Source organism: Entelurus aequoreus, linkage group LG09 (assembly GCF_033978785.1).
Source record: "Entelurus aequoreus isolate RoL-2023_Sb linkage group LG09, RoL_Eaeq_v1.1, whole genome shotgun sequence".
NCBI lineage: Eukaryota > Metazoa > Chordata > Actinopteri > Syngnathiformes > Syngnathidae > Entelurus > Entelurus aequoreus.
Window position 1 is genome coordinate 26,144,280 of NC_084739.1, and position 17,635 is coordinate 26,161,914.

Genomic DNA, 17,635 nt, shown 5'->3' on the forward strand with positions numbered 1-17,635 from the left:
CTGACGATAAAGGTGAAGTTATAACACTGAAACGCCCTCAGGAAGATGTGCTTTAAGACATGGCTAGGTAGCTAGCGGCTTAAGTCCATCCGCAGTCGGCAGTGTTTTAGCTACTTTCTAAATCACTAATCCTTGCCTCCATGGCGAGAAATAAAGTATGTTTCTTACAAGTATCCTCCCTGCAGGACGAGGAATAGCTAAACATGCTTCACTACACACCGTAGCTCACCAGCATCAAAATGTAAATAAACGCCCGACATCCACTGTGATGATACCAAGTACAATAGCGTATCTAGTCGATACTAATATGATTACATCGATATTTTTTGGCATCACAACATCTTCTTTCGTTTTTTTTAAAATTCATATTATGTTTATAAACTCAGGAAATATGTCCCTGTACACATACACATGAGGACTTTGAATATGACCAGTGTATGATCCTGTAACTACTTGGTATCGGATTGATGCACAAATTTGTGGTATCAACCAAAACTAATGTAAAGTATCCAAACAGAAAAATAAGCGATTACCGTATTTTTCGGACTATAAGTCACAATTTTTTTCATAGTTTGGCTGGGGGTGCGACTTATACTCAGGAGCGACTTATGTGTGAAATTATTAACACATTACCGTAAAATATCAAATAATAGTATTTAGCTCATTCACGTAAGAGACTAGACGTATAAGATTTCATTGGATTTAGCGATTAGGAGTGACAGATTGTTTTGTAAACGTATAGCATGTTATAAATGATAAATGGGTTATACTTGTATAGCGCTTTTCTACCTTCAAGGTACTCAAAGCGCTTTGACAGTATTTCCACATTCACCCATTCACACACACATTCACACACTGATGGCGGGAACTGCCATGCAAGGCGCTAACCAGCAGCCATCAGGAGCAAGGGTGAAGTGTCTTGCCCAAGGACACAACGGACGTGACTAGGATGGTAGAAGGTGGGGATTGAACCCCAGTAACCAGCAACCCTCCGATTGCTGGCACGGCCACTCTACCAACTTCGCCACGCCGCCCCATGTTCTATATGTTATAGTTATTTGAATGACTCTTACCATAATATGTTACGTTAACATACCAGGCACGTTCTCAGTTGGTTATTTATGCGTCATATAACGTACACTTATTTAGCCTGTTGTCCACTATTCTTTATTTATTTCAAATTGCCTTTCAAATGTCTATTCTTGGTGTTGGGTATTTATCAAATAAATTTCCCCCAAAAATGCGATTTATACTCCTTATATATGTTTTTTTCCTTCTTTATTATGCATTTCCGGCCGGTGAGACTTATACTCCGGAGCGACTTATACTCCGAAAAATACGGTATTATATTTTAACAGAAGTGTAGATACAACATGTTAAAAAAAAAAAGTAAGCAGATATTAACAGTAAATGAACAAGTAGATGAATAATTCTTAATAATTTTGACAAAATAATGGAATGGAAAATGACACAATATGTTACTGCATAAGTCAGCAGACTAATAGGAGCTTTTGTTTGTTTACTTACTACTAAAATACAAGTTGCCTAGTGTGTTCACTATTTTATTTAAGGACTAAATTGCAATATATATATATATATATATATATATATATATATATATATATATATATATATATATATATATATATATATATATATATATATGTTTAATGTACCGTAAGATTTTTTGTTAAAATAAAGCCAATAATGCATTTTTTTGTGGTCCCCTTTATTTAGAAATGTACCGAAAAGTATCGAAATAATTTTGGTACCGCTACCAAAATATTGGTATCGGGACAACACTCTGTAATAGTGTCAATAAAAAAAACCTGAGCATTATTATCTTTTTAAGGGCCATATTAGAGATTCTCTCAAGTGCAGGTGTCCAGTGAGTGAATGCTTCTGCTAGCTCGAAGCTTCCTGAAACTAACTAACTGTCCACTCAGCACTATGAAAAGGTACAAACAAGTTTACTGCAATACAAGTAGGCCTTTACATTAAAGGCTCATGTACCAATATTATAGTACACATTTGAAAGCCTTGGAGAGGTTTATGGTGTTATAGTCCAGCTTTGCTATCACAGAGTGCGGCCCCTTCGGTTACTTATTATCACACAACAACAAGCACAGCAGCAGTACTTTAAAAAAAAAATGCCAGGGGCCATGTGTTAACAAGCCCTCGGCTGCACAGCAGACACTAACAGAAACATGACAGCCAAAACACACAATAGATCATAGAAAGTTGCAACAGCTCCTGTTTGTACTCACTCACTGTGTTGCTATCCCGCCACTGTGCACGCCTCAGCTGAGCGTTGTTGTGAACACGCAGCCAGCAGTGCTCCTTTACTGTGCCGAGAGTCAGCTTCCTCCTCCCCTTCTCTCCCGCTCGCTGCTGCCTCCTCCCTCCTAGATTTCCATGCACCTCCTCGGGCGTGTTGGTAGTACAAACACTGCCGCTGAGTCACTCAGCTGGCAACCGGGAAGGGCTAGGAATTTTTCCCTCCGCCCCCACCACCACCACCACCTTCCATCTTGTCTAAACTCCTCCCAACTCTTGCACGTCCCGCCCACCTTTCACCTCTGCCCCCCTCCACTTGGCTGGATGCACTACTTCCGGGGTCCCAAACCTTTTTTTTGCACCAGGGACCGGTTTAACACGCGAAGTCCCAGAGAAGGGTCAATTGACATTTTTACCTAGAAAACACACAAGAGGGTCATTTGACCCCTAGTCCCCCCTGTGGACACTCCTTTTGTTATGAAAATGTGGCTGTTAGTGGCACACGGCAGGGGGCCACTTGAGCCTGTGTGGGGGAGGGGACCTTACAGCTCAAGCTTTAGTTCTGAGGTAGGTTGTGTGTGTTTTTGCAAGGATCAACAGAATGAAGGGATCAACACTCTGACATTTATTGTTAAAAAAAATACAAAACAAAACATATTTACAAAGAATGAAAAAGCAACTGTTTTCCCAGTTTTGGTGTGGAGGGTTGTTGCAGAAGCAATTGTTATTTTTGTGTGCCAAAAATAGTTTAAAAAAAAAAAATTTACAAAGAAAAAAGCATATTTACAAAGAATGAAAAACCATGTCCATGTAAACGTGACTGACATACATTTGAGCAGTCACTCACAATCCTGGCACTGCCATTGCTCCTTTCGGCATTTCCCACATGTATAATTTTTCTGTCTACCTAGACAAACTGCCCCTAACAGCCTCATTACCATAACAAAATGAGTGATTAGTGTATTCGGGAAAAGCGTCGGGCCAAATGACCCCTCTCTGGGTCTTCTAGGTAGACAGAAAAATGCTGGGACTTCTAGTGTTAATGTAGGCATTATTTTCACGGACCGGCCTTCCACGAGTGGCGGATAAGTGCATGAAAAATGAATAAATGAAAAAAACCTCACCATAACGTTGAATTAGTGGGAGCCCCTGGCCTTTTCCCTTTGCAAAAAAGCTCTCCATAGACTTTAAGTTTTTTACTCTTTTTTTGCTAGTAGTAGGCTTTTGTTTGGCTTTAGTATCTTAGGGGTTATAGGTGATAAATCACATTCAAGGACAAAAGCATGGCTATATAATTAAGCTAGAAATACTTACCATTAGTTCCAATATATTTCTGTGGATTTGTATTTCCATTCTAAAAGTTATTTATTAGAGATGTCCCATAATGGCTTTTTTGCCGATATCCGATATTCCGATATTGTCCAACTCTTAATTACCGATTCCAATATCAACCGATACCGATATATACAGTCGTGGAATTAACACATTATTATGCCTAATTTTGTTGTGATGCCCCGCTGGATGCATTAAACAATGTAACAAGGTTTTCCAAAATAAATCAACTCAAGTTGTGGAAAAAAATGCCAACATGGCACTGCCATATTTATTATTGAAGTCACAATTTGCATTATTTTATATTTTTATATTTTATATTATATTATGGGGCAGCGTGGCGAAGTTGGTAGAGCGGCCGTGCCAGCAATCGGAGGGTTGCTGGTTACTGGGGTTCAATCCCCACCTTCTACCATCCCAGTCACGTCCGTTGTGTCCTTGGGCAAGACACTTCACCCTTGCTCCTGATGGCTGCTAGTTAGCGCCTTGCATGGCAGCTCCCGCCATCAGTGTGTGAATGTGTGTGTGAATGTGGAAATACTGTCAAAGCGCTTTGAGTACCTTGAAGGTAGAAAAGCGCTATACAAGTATAACCCATTTATCATTTACATTTATTTTGTTTAACATGCCTCAAAACAGCAGCTTGGAATTTGGGACATGCTCTCCCTGAGAGAGCATGAGGAGGTTGAGGTGGGCGGGGTTGGGGGGGGTGGGGTTGAGGTGGGGGGGGTTAGGGGGTAGCGGGGGTGTATATTGTAGCGTCCCGGAAGAATTAGTGCTGCAAGGGGTTCTGGGTATTTGTTCTGTTGTGTTTATGTTGTGTTACGGTGCGGATGTTCTCCCGAAATGTGTTTGTCATTCTTGTTTGGTGTGGGTTCACAGTGTGGCGCATATTTGTAACAGTGTTAAAGTTGTTTACACGGACACCCTCAGTGTGACCTGTATGGCTGTTGACCAAGTATGCATGGATTCACTTGTGTGTGTGTGTGAAAAGCCATAGGTATTATGTGATTGGGCTGGCACGCAAAGGCAGTGCCTTTAAGGTTTATTGGCGCTCTGTACTTCTCCCTACGTCCGTGTACCACTTCATACAGCGGCGTTTTAAAAAGTCATACATTTTACTTTTTGAAACCGATACGGATCATTTCCGATATTACATTTTAAAGCATTTATCGGCCGATAATAGCCTGATATTATCGGACATCTCTACTTTTTTGGGTCCAATTTTCCATGCGTAAATACATCTGTTATTGCTAACTACTTGTGTAATAGGACTATGCGCAATAACACCAGCACTTTAACTTACCAGGCCAAAGAAGATGTGTATTTTCTATCTTCAGCACAATTATTATATGCAACAATTTAGCACTTCTCCTTAACTACTATGGTTACTTTGTTCCTGATCTGCCCTGATCTTAGGTCATCAACCTGCTGCGGACTGCAGATGGAACCTAGCTTTTGGCTACAATTTGGCACCTTTAGATTCTATATGTTTATTAATGTGCATTGTCCCATGTAACAAAGATGTAACAAATATAGCAAACGGCGACTTCGTATCAGGAGTTTCATAATACATCTATGAACAGGCTGATTGATGTGTCTGGTGGGACTGACAAAAATGCGGTCGGTTATAAATGATGAATGTCTCTGTGCGGCCCGGTAGAAAATGTGTTACGGACCGGCCCGGACCGGTGGTTGGGGACCACTGCACTACTTGACATGACAGCGGTGCTGCAGGTGAATGCTGGGAATTAGGCCAAGGGGCAGGGCCTGCTGTGACCCCCTTGAGAGAGGATTAGGTTCCACTGCAGGAGGCTCTCAGTACACTTGCCAAAAGGTGCTACCTCACCTTTACAGCCTCAATATGTGACGTCATCAGCGCTCCACTGTCATGACAACAACATCGTAAAATTGTCCTATTTGGATTTACACAGTATGAAAAAAAATGTGAAAAGGAATTTTATCTTTGCAACCTCATTATACTATTGGCTAAGTTTTATATTCATAAATGTAAGTTTCTCTGTTTTTTTGTGCCTTTAAAAAATAATTCAGAACTTTACTTTAAAATGCTTTCTACCTCTAACAACCAAAAAGCTGTGAAAACTATGATGCTGTGTTCCAAATTTGGATTATTTACGGAACTTGTGTGAGCCTATGGCTTTACACTTTGTTACATATGTATATACACTACAGTTCAAAAGTTTGGGGTCACATTGAAATGTCCTTATTTTTGAAGGAAAAGCACTGTGCTTTTCAATGAAGATAACTTTAAACTAGTCTTAACTTTAAAGAAATACACTCTATACATTGCTAATGTGGTAAATGACTATTCTAGCTGCAAATGTCTGGTTTTTGGTGCAATATCTACATGGGTGTATAGGGGCCCATTTCCAGCAACTATCACTCCAGTGTTCTAATGGTACAATGTGTTTGCTCATTGGCTCAGAAGGCTAATTGATGATTAGAAAACCCTTGTGCAATCATGTTCACACATCTGAAAACAGTTTAGCTCGTTACAGAAGCTACAAAACTGACCTTCCTTTGAGCAGATTGAGTTTCTGGAGCATCACATTTGTGGGGTCAATTAAACGCTCAAAATGGCCAGAAAAAGAGAACTTTCATCTGAAACTCGACAGTCTATTCTTGTTCTTAGAAATGAAGGCTATTCCACAAAATTGTTTGGGTGACCCCAAACTTTTGAACGGTAGTGTATATATATACAGTATTGCATTCTATTTTAGTTGCTTTATTGAGTTTACATCCCCCTGGCGTTGTTTTGTACTGCTTCTGTACATGTTTTGATCTTTATTATTTCTTTGCTTGTATGTAAATGTTGCATATTATAAATAAATAATTTTTTTAAAAAACATGGTAAAATTACTATGCAATTCTCAACAACATGGTTATTCAAGATATGTATTGTTTTGAGGTTTAAAATATGGACTTTTATGTTAGGAATGTACTGGAAAGACTCCTTCAAGGTGTCGTTCATGCACACAAGCATGTTTTTAGTCGCTTTACTCTCTCACATAACACACTTTTTTTTTGTTATCTCGTACCTTTGAAGGGTCGCTGGGATTTTCCTGGGGTGGAAACAGAACGTGTTCTGGAGCGCCCTCTTCCGGCTGCAATGATAAATTGCAATAACATGTTCATGTAAACGCCCACTGAGCATGGTGGTGTTACACTTCTTGACCCCGGGGAACGTGCTTTATCAGTATCATGCAGTACTGGGCTTCGAAAAGCTGTGCACTAAAAATGTGCTCATTGTAGCCTTTAATCCTGACTTGCCTCAAAAAAATCAGCACAGGTTGCTTCATCCATTTTTGTTTTGTAGGTTAAAGTGTTTTATATATTGGGCACCTAAATTAATTTGGTAGATTATTCTTTTCTTAGTTTTTTAATAACATTTTTCAGTATCAAATGGTTTAAGTGGGTCAAAAAAAGTCAGGTAAATTGATGCACTTTATAACCTTTCTGTTAGAGACTACACCGTGTTAGTAAATGTATGTTTTGTTGCAAGATGATCTATATATATTTTTTGTTTTATTTAATATTGATAAGGACACAATGTTATGCAGAGGTATACTTTTATATAGAAGCGATACTTTTTTTTTTTCCTTCTGGGGGGGCGTAACAGAAACTAATTCAATAGTACAGTAGTTACTAGAAAAATGTTCTGTTAGCAATAATTTTCATCACTACACTTCATTTACTAGATATCGTTTTCCATTTTCTATATTCACTGCATAAAAATGCACATATTTTAAATTTCAATATTATCTGATCATGCAACAAATATACTATGGATGGATGGGTGGATCGTTGATGTCATTGTACAAGTACAACAAAATATTGTTTAATATATACAGTGTTACAATTTTTTGTTAAAAATAAAAACAAACCCTGAGACTTATGATTTCAAAACAAGTTATCCATTAATTTGTATCTAATAATCAAATGCATGTGTAACAATATCATGAGGCGATTATACAATCATATACATATTTAATCATGGTTATACAGTGCATCCAGAAAGTATTGACAGTGATTCACTTTTTCTGCATTGTGTTATGTTACAGCCTTCCAAAATGAAATAAATACATTTTTGTGCTCAAAATTCTACAGACAATACCCCATAATGACAATGTGGGAAAAAAAAGTTTGCAAATTTATGAAAAATTAAAAGAATCACATTTACATAAGTATTCACAGCCTTTGTTCAATACTTTGTTGATCCACCTTTGGCAACAATTACAGCCTCAAGTCTTTTTGAATACGATGCCACAAGCTTGGCACACCTATCTTTGGGCAGTTTCACCCATTCCTCTTTGCAGCACCTCTCAAGCTCCATCAGGTCGGATAGGAAATGTTGGTTTTCGTCCAGTATGTCTCTGTACATTGCTGCATTCATCTTAGTCTAGTCAGGGAGGTGACCAAGAACCCTATGGTCACTCTGCCAGAGCTATAGCATTCCTCTGTGGAGAGAGGAAAACCTTCCAGAAGGACAACCCTTTCTGCAGCAACCCACCAATCAGGTTTGTATGGTATAATGGACAGACGGAAGCCATTTTTTCGTAAAAGGTTTGCCAAAATATACCTGAAGGACTCTCAGACCACGAGAAACAAAATGATCTGGCTTGATGAGACAAAGCCTGAAGTCTTTGTTGTGAACGCCAGGCGTCATGTTTGGAGGAAACCAGGCACCGTTCATCACCAGGCCAATACCATCCCTACAGTGAAGCATGGTGGGGGCAGCATCATGCTGCGGGGATGTTTTTCTGCAGCAGGAACTGGGAGACTAGTCAGGATAGAGGGAAAGATGAATGCAGCAATGTACAGAGACATCCTGGATGAAAGCCAATGCTTCCCATTCAACCTGATGGAGCTTGTTCTGAAAAGAGGAATGGCAAAACTGCCCAAATATAGGTGTGCCGAGCTTGTGGCATTGTATTCAAAAAGACTTGAGGCTCTAATTGCTGCCAAAGGTGTGTCAAAGTAATGAGCAAAGGCTGTCAATACTTATGTACATGTGATTTATTTGTTTTAATTTTTTTTTAATACATTTGCAGGTTAAAAAAAAAAGAAACAACTTTTTACATTGTCATTATGGGGTATTGTCTGTATAATTCTGAGGACAAAAAATGAATTTATTCCATTTTGGAATAGGGCTATAACAACAAAATGTGGAAAAAGTGAAGCGCTGTGAATACTCTCTGGATGCTCTGAGAGGGGCCATCTGAAGGCAGTCATAACTGCAATGTGGCCCTCAATGAAAACGAGTTTTACACCCTTGCTTTAACTAATAAGCAGTATTTTTGAATGCTATACAACATTAAATCCGACTATCTAGGCTCAGCTCTTTAAGAGGCACATTTAATCTCTTTAAGGTAATCCAAAATTCCATCTGAGTGGGGCTTCAATCACATGTGGTAATGCTCCTATAGTTTCAATAACATACAGATACTCTAGGCATAGAAAGGAAGTTAGGATAATAAAAGCTGTAACGTGTTAGATTTCGGTGTTTAAATAGGTCTTATATCTTTATTTGTTACATTGCATGGGACATTATACATTAATGAACTTATAACATGTAAATGTGCCAGATTGTGGCCAAAGGCTAATTTCTATCTGTAGTCCCCCGGCAGGTTGATGGCACACAACAAGGTCCATAAAAAAACAGAAAAATTAGACAGCACCAACATCAATAAAGCTTCTATAGTTTTGAAAATGGTTAATTAGCTGTGTATTTAAAAGAGGAAATTAGTATATCAGCATAAAATGTTACTGATATTACTGTTATATTTGAGTATTAAAGTATAGTCCTATGCAAATAGCATCGCAGCAATATGGTGTCTCTTCTTACCAGAGCCTCAGTCGTGCTGCTCTCATTCCCCATCTCTCATCAGGCTGAGTGACTCAAGGACCCTCCAGGCCTTCCCAGACTCAACAGAGAGACACACAATGTGCTGTGGACCAGAGATCTCTCAGTGGACTCCTTCTCCACAGGGTTAGAGCAGCAGACAGAGAATGGTACTGTAAGTATGTACAGTAGCTACATGTATGTTGTTTTAGTGATTAGGAACGTATGCCACAGGGGGTCAAAGTGCAGCCTCAACCTCCCCTAATGAGCTAAAAGCCAAACATTGTATAAACAGAAAATCACTTACTACACTTAAAGCTGCACATACTGTCTTAATTTAAGTGATATCATCTGATATTAAGACGTTATGTTAAATTAAATACCTCTCAGAAAGCTGCAGTATTATTATCTTTGTCAGAATGGGCTGGTGTACTTAATGTGTATAAGCAGAAATTCGGTAAAGAATAGAAACAACACTTGTGCATTACACATATCAGATATTCTTTTACATAAACCGTGCAGCAATGCCACCACAACTGGAGGCGTTTATGATGGCTGATACTACTGAAAGTACGCTTCCACAAATAGAGAGCACTGACCTGAATATGCAAGATTTTATAAATAAATGTGCGCTGGACTGTGCTTTTTTTTTTCTCTTACTTACAAACACTAGCTGTTAATTTTGCAATCTCATTTAATATGATACTGTATGTACCAGCTGTGCACAAATCTGGGTTTACTAATATTGCTCTGTGACATTGGTCACAATAATAAACATAGTCCTAAACCCATACCTCTCTGATAGCGTCATTGTACATTTTAAACTTTGGATATTGCACTGGATCTTCTTACATTGTGTTTATAAACATTAGATGTTGTGGACGGTGTCATAATAGGACATTTCTAAAAATGTGTTTTGTTTACTGTAGCATGGTAACACTTCACTTCTAGTCAGCCTGCCTGCTTGCTGTTTGGATGATAGGGGATGTAATTTCAACCTCCTAGCCGTAATTGTCTACGTACTTTACCTAGCGGTTGCAATTCAGTTTTTTTGTTTTTTGGAAATGTAAATATGGCACACTAGTATTAAAAGTGTCATTGACCACCATTGAACAACATGGAGTGTGGTATATACTGCCCTTCACTGTATGAAAACATTATTACAAAAGGATATTAGTTTGATCAACTCTGCAGTATTTAAAACACCAAAATGTTCACCTTAAGACAACACTAAAATGATTAAAGAGCAAAGGTTGCATTTATCTTCATATTCTCATCACAAATGAATCAGCAACCAACAAAAATCAGCACTCACCCCTGCTGGAATACATTTCTCGCCCAGGCTTGCACAAGCCCGTCCAGCCTGTTTACAGTCTGACTGAAGTCTGTTTCTATTCTGGCATTGCACGTGAAGTGAGTAGGTGGGGACACGGCGCTAAAACGGGGGCTGATAGGCGGCCCGGGGTGAACGCTGCAGGCGGCACGGACACAGTGGGGACGCGGTAGAAGGGAGGGGACAGAACAGGAGCTGAGGACGCCATAACTGCTCCAAGTGGAAGTGAAAGGTCGCCTGATTTTGACACACTCTGGAGTATTGCACTTTATCCTCTTAACACTGATAGTGCAGCACAAAGCCTTGTATTCAGTCAACGAGGGGTTGGGCAGCAGCTCTAATGCAAGTTTAAACCTTAATCTTAGGGAATCAAACACGCTTATGCGAATCAACACTCAATTGGTCACTTTGTTTTTTTTATTATTAATTCTAAAATATCATGGTGATGATGCGGCAGGGCTATTCAACTATCTGCTCACTGCTCCCCTCACCTCCCAGGGGGTGAACATGGGGATGGGTCAAATGCAGAGGACAATTTCACCACACTTAGTGTGTGTGTGTGACTATCATTGGGACTTTAACATTTCACTTTAGCTCCAAACAAGACAATCATTCCACACTGACTATGAAATGTGACTGCCTTAAATACCGCCCCAGGTGATGGTTAGCAGCAGGTGAAAAACATAGTACTAATCACCCTCAGGTGATGAAGGCAGCGCTAAGAAGCAGTGTGAAGATTGTGCAGGGAAATTACAACTAGAACAGGAAGTCAAAACAAAATAAGAGCACAAGAAAGGAAGTGAACAAAAAACGCAGGAAAAATACCCCCAAAAAAGATCAAACAGGTCATAACTTTCCTGTCGTTTTTAGGGGCCTTTTGCAAAAAAAATGTAGTCAATGGTCATCTCTAAACCAGCACTCTTGTGTTTTTAAGCGGTAAAAATGTGAGTCTCTCACAACAAGCACACTTGTGGGTTGAATAGCCCAAATGGTGAAAAGAAAGGACCTAAAGTGGAACCTTGAGAAACACTTACCAGTACAACTAAATACGTTGAAGCAATGACTACTGACTGCATCTGAAGTAAACAAGCTACAGCAACACCTTCGTTTCATAAATCTCATGATGAAAGGAATGCGTAACTGACAAAAAGAAGAGGACTTAAAGGGGTGCCTTGAGGAACGCCTCAGTTATGTAAATCCCAAGTTAGGACCCCAGTGTTCTATGTTTGCTAGCAAGGTTCAAATGTCAAAGCAAGCATCTGCCAATGTGTTTACAGTAAAGGCCCAAGTTCCTCTACACAACAGGAGCACTCTGGAATTTGCTGCAAAAATGTTTGTCTCCCAAGTTTTGAACTGAACCCTGGCCTAAAGCATTAACACTTGACGCTAAACCAGGGGTGTCAAACTCATTTTAGATCCGGGGCCACATGGAGAAAAATCTGTAACACCGCATTTACCGCTAATACTGATACTTGCCAACCCTCCCGATTTTCAGTGCCCCTCTCGAAAGTCTCCCGGGGCAACCATTCTCCCGAATTTCTTCCGATTTCCACCCGGACAACAATATTGGGGGCGTGCCTTAAAGGCACTGCCTTTAGCGTCCTCTACAACCTGTCGTCACGTCTGCTTTTCCTCCATACAAACAGCGTGCCGGCCCCTGTCACATGATATATGTGGCTTCTACACACACATAAGTGAATGCAATGCATACTTGATCAACAGCCATACAGGTCACACTGAGGGTGACGCATAAACAACTTTAACACTGTTACAAATATGCGCCACACTGTGAACCCACACCGAACAAAAATTATAAACACATTTCGGGGGAACATCCGCACCGTAACACAACATAAACACAACAGAACAAATACTCAGAACCCCTTGCAGCACTAACTCTTCCGGGACGCTACAATATACACCCCCCGCTACCACCAAACCCCGCCCACCTGAGCCCAGACATTAATGAACTAGCATCCCAGAAAAGATGCCAGGTATCTGGCTTGGGCACATCAGATTAGATCAGCGAGTCGCAAACTGAGCAGTAAAAAGGCCTGAATGGTTGATTTATTCATTGTTATATTATTTTGAAATTTATTAGCCTGTGGAAAAAGTTAATGTTGATATTTACCTCAGAAGGCTGCAAATAGAAAAGAGACATTCCATTTTTTATTTACATTTTATTTAATATACCATTGATGTTTTTTCGTTTGTTTTTTGAAAGTTGATTTTGCACTATTAAGTTATATAAGCGTTGCTTGTTCCATATTCAGTGTTAAAGCAAATCAGTGTAGCAAACTGAGCAATAATTAACGTTTTATTCATGCACCTTCTCTTGCTACTTCAAGGCTTGAATGTTGATTCATTCATTATTATTTTATTTTCAAATGTATTATTAGCCTGTGGAAAAAGTTTATTTTGATATTTACCTCAGAAGGCTGCAAATAGAAAAGAGGCACTCAATTTTTATTTAAATTTTATTTGATATGCCATTGATATTTTTTAATTATTATTATTATTATTTGAAACTCGATTTTGCATGTCACTATAAAGTTATATAAGCCTTGCTTGTTCAATATTCAATGCAAAACGTGTTTGGGTCCCTATTAAAAGGTTAATTTGTTCAACCTTGGCCCGCGGCTTTGTTCAGTTTTAAATTTTGGCCCACTCTGTATTTGAGTTTGACACCCCTGTACTAACACCCCGTGGTTTATATATATTTTTTTACATATGTAGCATAATCTACATAGATACAAAGAATTGTTATTACGACATCTAGTGGACACATTTAGAACAGCAGTTTTTTTTCATTCAAGAATTTCGGCTCATTTTTATACTTAGAAAACTCATCCCGCGGGCCGGATATATAACCTGTTCGGATCAAGCCCGCGGGCCTTACGTTTGACACTCCTGCACTAAATCTTTATTTTTGGAAAGGGCCTTTTTTTTCCCTGTATGACTAAGTATTTAACAAGGTCCAAGTTGTATGAGATTGGAGTGGAACAACTCAGATCCAAAACCACTGACCTATGAACATTCTCCTCTGACACATTCCAACATCTTGCAGAAAGTCTTACCATGCACCAGACTGGAGGCTGTTGCAGCTGCACAGAGGGTGTTCACTCCCTACTGACTTCCATCTTCTCTTCTTTCTGGTGTAAAACATCTCATCAAGAACTATTAGGTCTTTTCTCAATGGAACCTTGATCAAGTCTGTACAGGAGAGCCTCTTGTTAAGATGTATGCAATCCACAATTCCCCACCTGTAGCCCTCAGGCATTATCGTGTCCAAATATTGGCAGTACTAAGATTTGGATGTTTCAACAGACATGACAGCAAACGGTTAAATATTTACCCTGAATTATTTTATCAGTGAGGGAACTCCATTCAGCTGCCTTCCATTATTTCGCCTCATCTCCCCCTGGCTTCCCCACAGCTGATGTCGCCTTTCCTCCAACACAACCCTCAGTCTTTGCCTTTGAAATACCACACACGAGCACCGTCTATTCTTCGCTGGCAACACAGAAATACATTTCCATTTACCCGTCTGTGTGAAATTCCGATGCAGCCCCCCATCCTGTATTCCATGTCCTCCTGTGGTGAAGTGACTCTGGCACTACAGGGCTGGCAGAGGACCCTTCTGCAGAACTGCATCCTTGTTGTCGTTCAGCCACAGCATCGCAGAGGCAGCAAGATCGTTGCGTGCCTGAGTGACTAACACATGCACTGCATTGCCTGTGGTGTGTTTGTTCCAGCCATCATTATGTAAAAAAAAAATAATAATCTACATTGCAAAAAAATCGACATTATGTAAGGAATCCGACCTAATTAAATGAGCGTGAGACGATAAGGGATGCTTTCCAGCCTCATCCAGAGATGAGCACAGGAAGGCACAGCTTCGGAGGGACAATACACAGGGGGTGAGAGAGGAGGCAGAAATAGGGTGCCTGTCTCTTTAAATGGACCAAGAGGCAGAAAAATGATGGCAGCAGTACATCACCATCGGATGCAGTCAGCCTCATACCCAATATGTATTATTTCATCTTATTTGGTTTTTTTATATACTTTTTTTAAAACAGGTACCACAAGATTCTAAATGTAAAACTTTAAGAAACAGTTTAAACTTAATGCTTGCAAGAAACAATTTTGAATCTTAATAAATAACCAGATGAGGCAATCCCTGGAGGAATTGCGTGTGAATGCTCCAATGCTGAAGTTGAACTGAAATGCTGATAGAATGTGGTATGAATGTAAGAATAGTTTGAATTTCCAGGAAAACGGGAATTTGGTTTGGAACTTGGGAAAGTGTTAGTCGAATGAGTGGAATGTGTTGATGTTGGAATGGTTTGAATTGGTTGAAAAATGTGGGAACTGTGAAAAATGGATAATTAATTTTGAATGGGGAAAATGTCCCTAAAAATGGGGAATTCTAGGACTACGGGATTTTTTTTTTTTTTTACAATTGTTGAAAGGGATCACACAATTCCTGAACAGGCTGAATATTTTGAAGTTGTAATTTGAAGTTGAATCGGATAAAAAAAATTGGGAGTTGTGTATCTTTGAAAAATGTGCCATTCTTTTCAATGGGAATTTCATGGAAATTAGGGAAAACAGGGAATTTTAAAAAAGAAATGCTAAAAAACTTGAATCTTCTGAATGGTTGGTGTTGGAATTTTTCGAAACGGTCAAAAAATGTTGAAGTAGTAACATGTTGAATTGAGAAATGGTATTACGGAATTCCTGGAATTTTTCCAGTTAAAAAAACAACTTAGTTTTTTGTCCTGCTTAAGAGGAATGATTTGACGGTGGAACGGTTGAAATGCGTTGAAAATGTGGAAGGAGTAGTCGCTAGAAAAACGGGTGGAAATAGGGCTTCGGAAAACCAGGAATTCTGGAAAATCTTGGACTTTTTTTTAACTTGGAAAAAAGGTAGTTTAAATTTCCAGAATGGTGGAATGTGTTTGAAAAATGGCCAATTCATTTTGAATGGGAAACATGTCCCGGAAAACCTGGAATTCTGGGAATTTTTGGAATTTGTCATGGGAAAGCCCGCGATTCCCGAATAGCCTGAACAGTTTGAAGTTGGAACGGTTTTAATCGGGTGAAAAATGTGGAAGGAAGCACGCGGCAAAATCTGGAGAAGAAGTAGAAGGTTTAATAAATAGATGAATTTTGGTGTAGAATACCATGTGTGTGAATGCTTTGGAGCATTCACACAATAAATCAACTATACGCAACTATCTACTATATATGCTCTTGTTTATGTGGACTACAACTCATTGAGAACTTTTTGTTCATGTTTATATAGTTGCCATTACTTATGTAACTATGTATATATTTATGTATACAGGAATCGAACAAAAATATTAGTAAGAGCAGTGAAATGGAGAAGGAGTAGGAATGGAAAACTGTGTGGGACACTAAATATGTGATGATTTATTGTGTGAATGCTCCAAAGTATTCACACATATGGTTTTCTACACCAAAATTAATCTATTTATTCAACTTTTTCTTCTTCTTCTCCAGATTTTGGCGCACTCTACCTTCCACCCGATTCAAACCGTTCCAACTTCAAACTGTTCAGCCTATTCGGGAATCGCAGGCTTTCCCTTGACAAATTCCAAAAAATAAATGTTTTTCCCAGAATTCCAGGTTTTCGGGGACATTTTTCCCATTCAAAATGAATTGGCAATTTTTCAAACTTCCACCATTTCCACATTTTTCAACCGATTAAAACCATTTCACCTTCAACATATTCCACTTATCCTGGAAATTCAAACTATTATTTGTCCAACCCACTTCAACCGTTCCACTGTCCAAACATTCCTCTTAATCAGGACAAAAAACTAAGTTGTTTTTCGAACTGGAAAAATTCCCGGTTTTCCCGAAATTCCTTAATACCATTTCTCAAATAAAAATGTTAGTACTTCCAACATTTCTCGACTGATTTGGAAAAAATCCAACACCAACCATTTCAACTCATTCATACCATGCAGGTTTTTTTTTACCATTTTAAAAAAAATTCTCGCTTTTCCCGAAATTCCCAAATTTTTGGGAAATTCCATTTCAATGGGACATTCTTCAAAGTTCCACAACTCCCACATTTTCCATCTGATTCAAACTGTTCCAACTTCAAAATATTCAGCCTGTTTGAGAATTGTGTGCAATTATAAAATGATTCCAGGATTTCAGTTCAATGTCAACATTGGAGCATTCACATGCAATTCCTTCAGGAATTGCCTCATCTTGTTGTGTAATCTTGTTCAAAATAAAGATGAAAAACACTTACAACAGCTTATACCTTGTATGCAAGGGTGCCAAAAAATTGAGGGCCCCATCGCAGCAATTGCTGCAGAGGGTCGCATTTTTTAAATTACTTTAGGCTAGCGGGTAATACCTGTGCTTCATCATGATTCATCAAAATTCAAGTGTGATGCATCTGATTTTTTTTTTAAATATATAATTTGATAGCACTAATAAATGTATAATCACCTCATGATATTATTACACAATTTACCGATTAATATTTTATGTACAAATTGATGAATCACTTGCTTTGAAATCATAAATAAAGGTTACAACCAGATATTTATTTTCATCCATGCAAAAATTATTCTTGTAATACAGTATATATGAATATATTTGGCATGGCCAGATAATATCAGTTTTTTTGTTTCTGTCAAAATTGAAAGAACAAATGCATTTAGTTAAAAAAAAATGACCCACAGTTGTTTCAGGCTTTCGCAGGCCACACAAAATGATGTAGCGGACCAGATCTGGCCCCCAGGCATTGAGTTTGACACCTGTGCCTCACAGTATTGGCAATCTAG

At 38.9% G+C, this 17,635-nt stretch overlaps 1 protein-coding gene across 5 annotated transcripts in view; it reads right to left on the bottom strand.

Annotated features, from left to right (window-relative positions):
* tacc2 (transforming, acidic coiled-coil containing protein 2) overlaps positions 1 to 14,679 on the bottom strand; it is a 93,351-nt gene extending 78,672 nt beyond the window's left edge. The window contains exons 1-2 of one of the 5 annotated variants that reach the window (XM_062058441.1): positions 14,349 to 14,679; positions 6,669 to 6,734 (exon numbers count right to left, since the gene is read on the bottom strand). In XM_062058441.1, the coding sequence (XP_061914425.1) occupies positions 6,669 to 6,734; positions 14,349 to 14,459 (177 nt within the window). In that variant the 5' untranslated portion in view covers positions 14,460 to 14,679. Of the gene's footprint in view, positions 1 to 2,271; positions 2,445 to 6,668; positions 6,735 to 9,475; positions 9,603 to 14,348 lie in introns of those variants that run through there. The other 4 variants (XM_062058445.1, XM_062058444.1, XM_062058442.1 and 1 more) reach the window with 4 other exon arrangements.
* Positions 14,680 to 17,635: the final 2,956 nt, after the last annotated feature.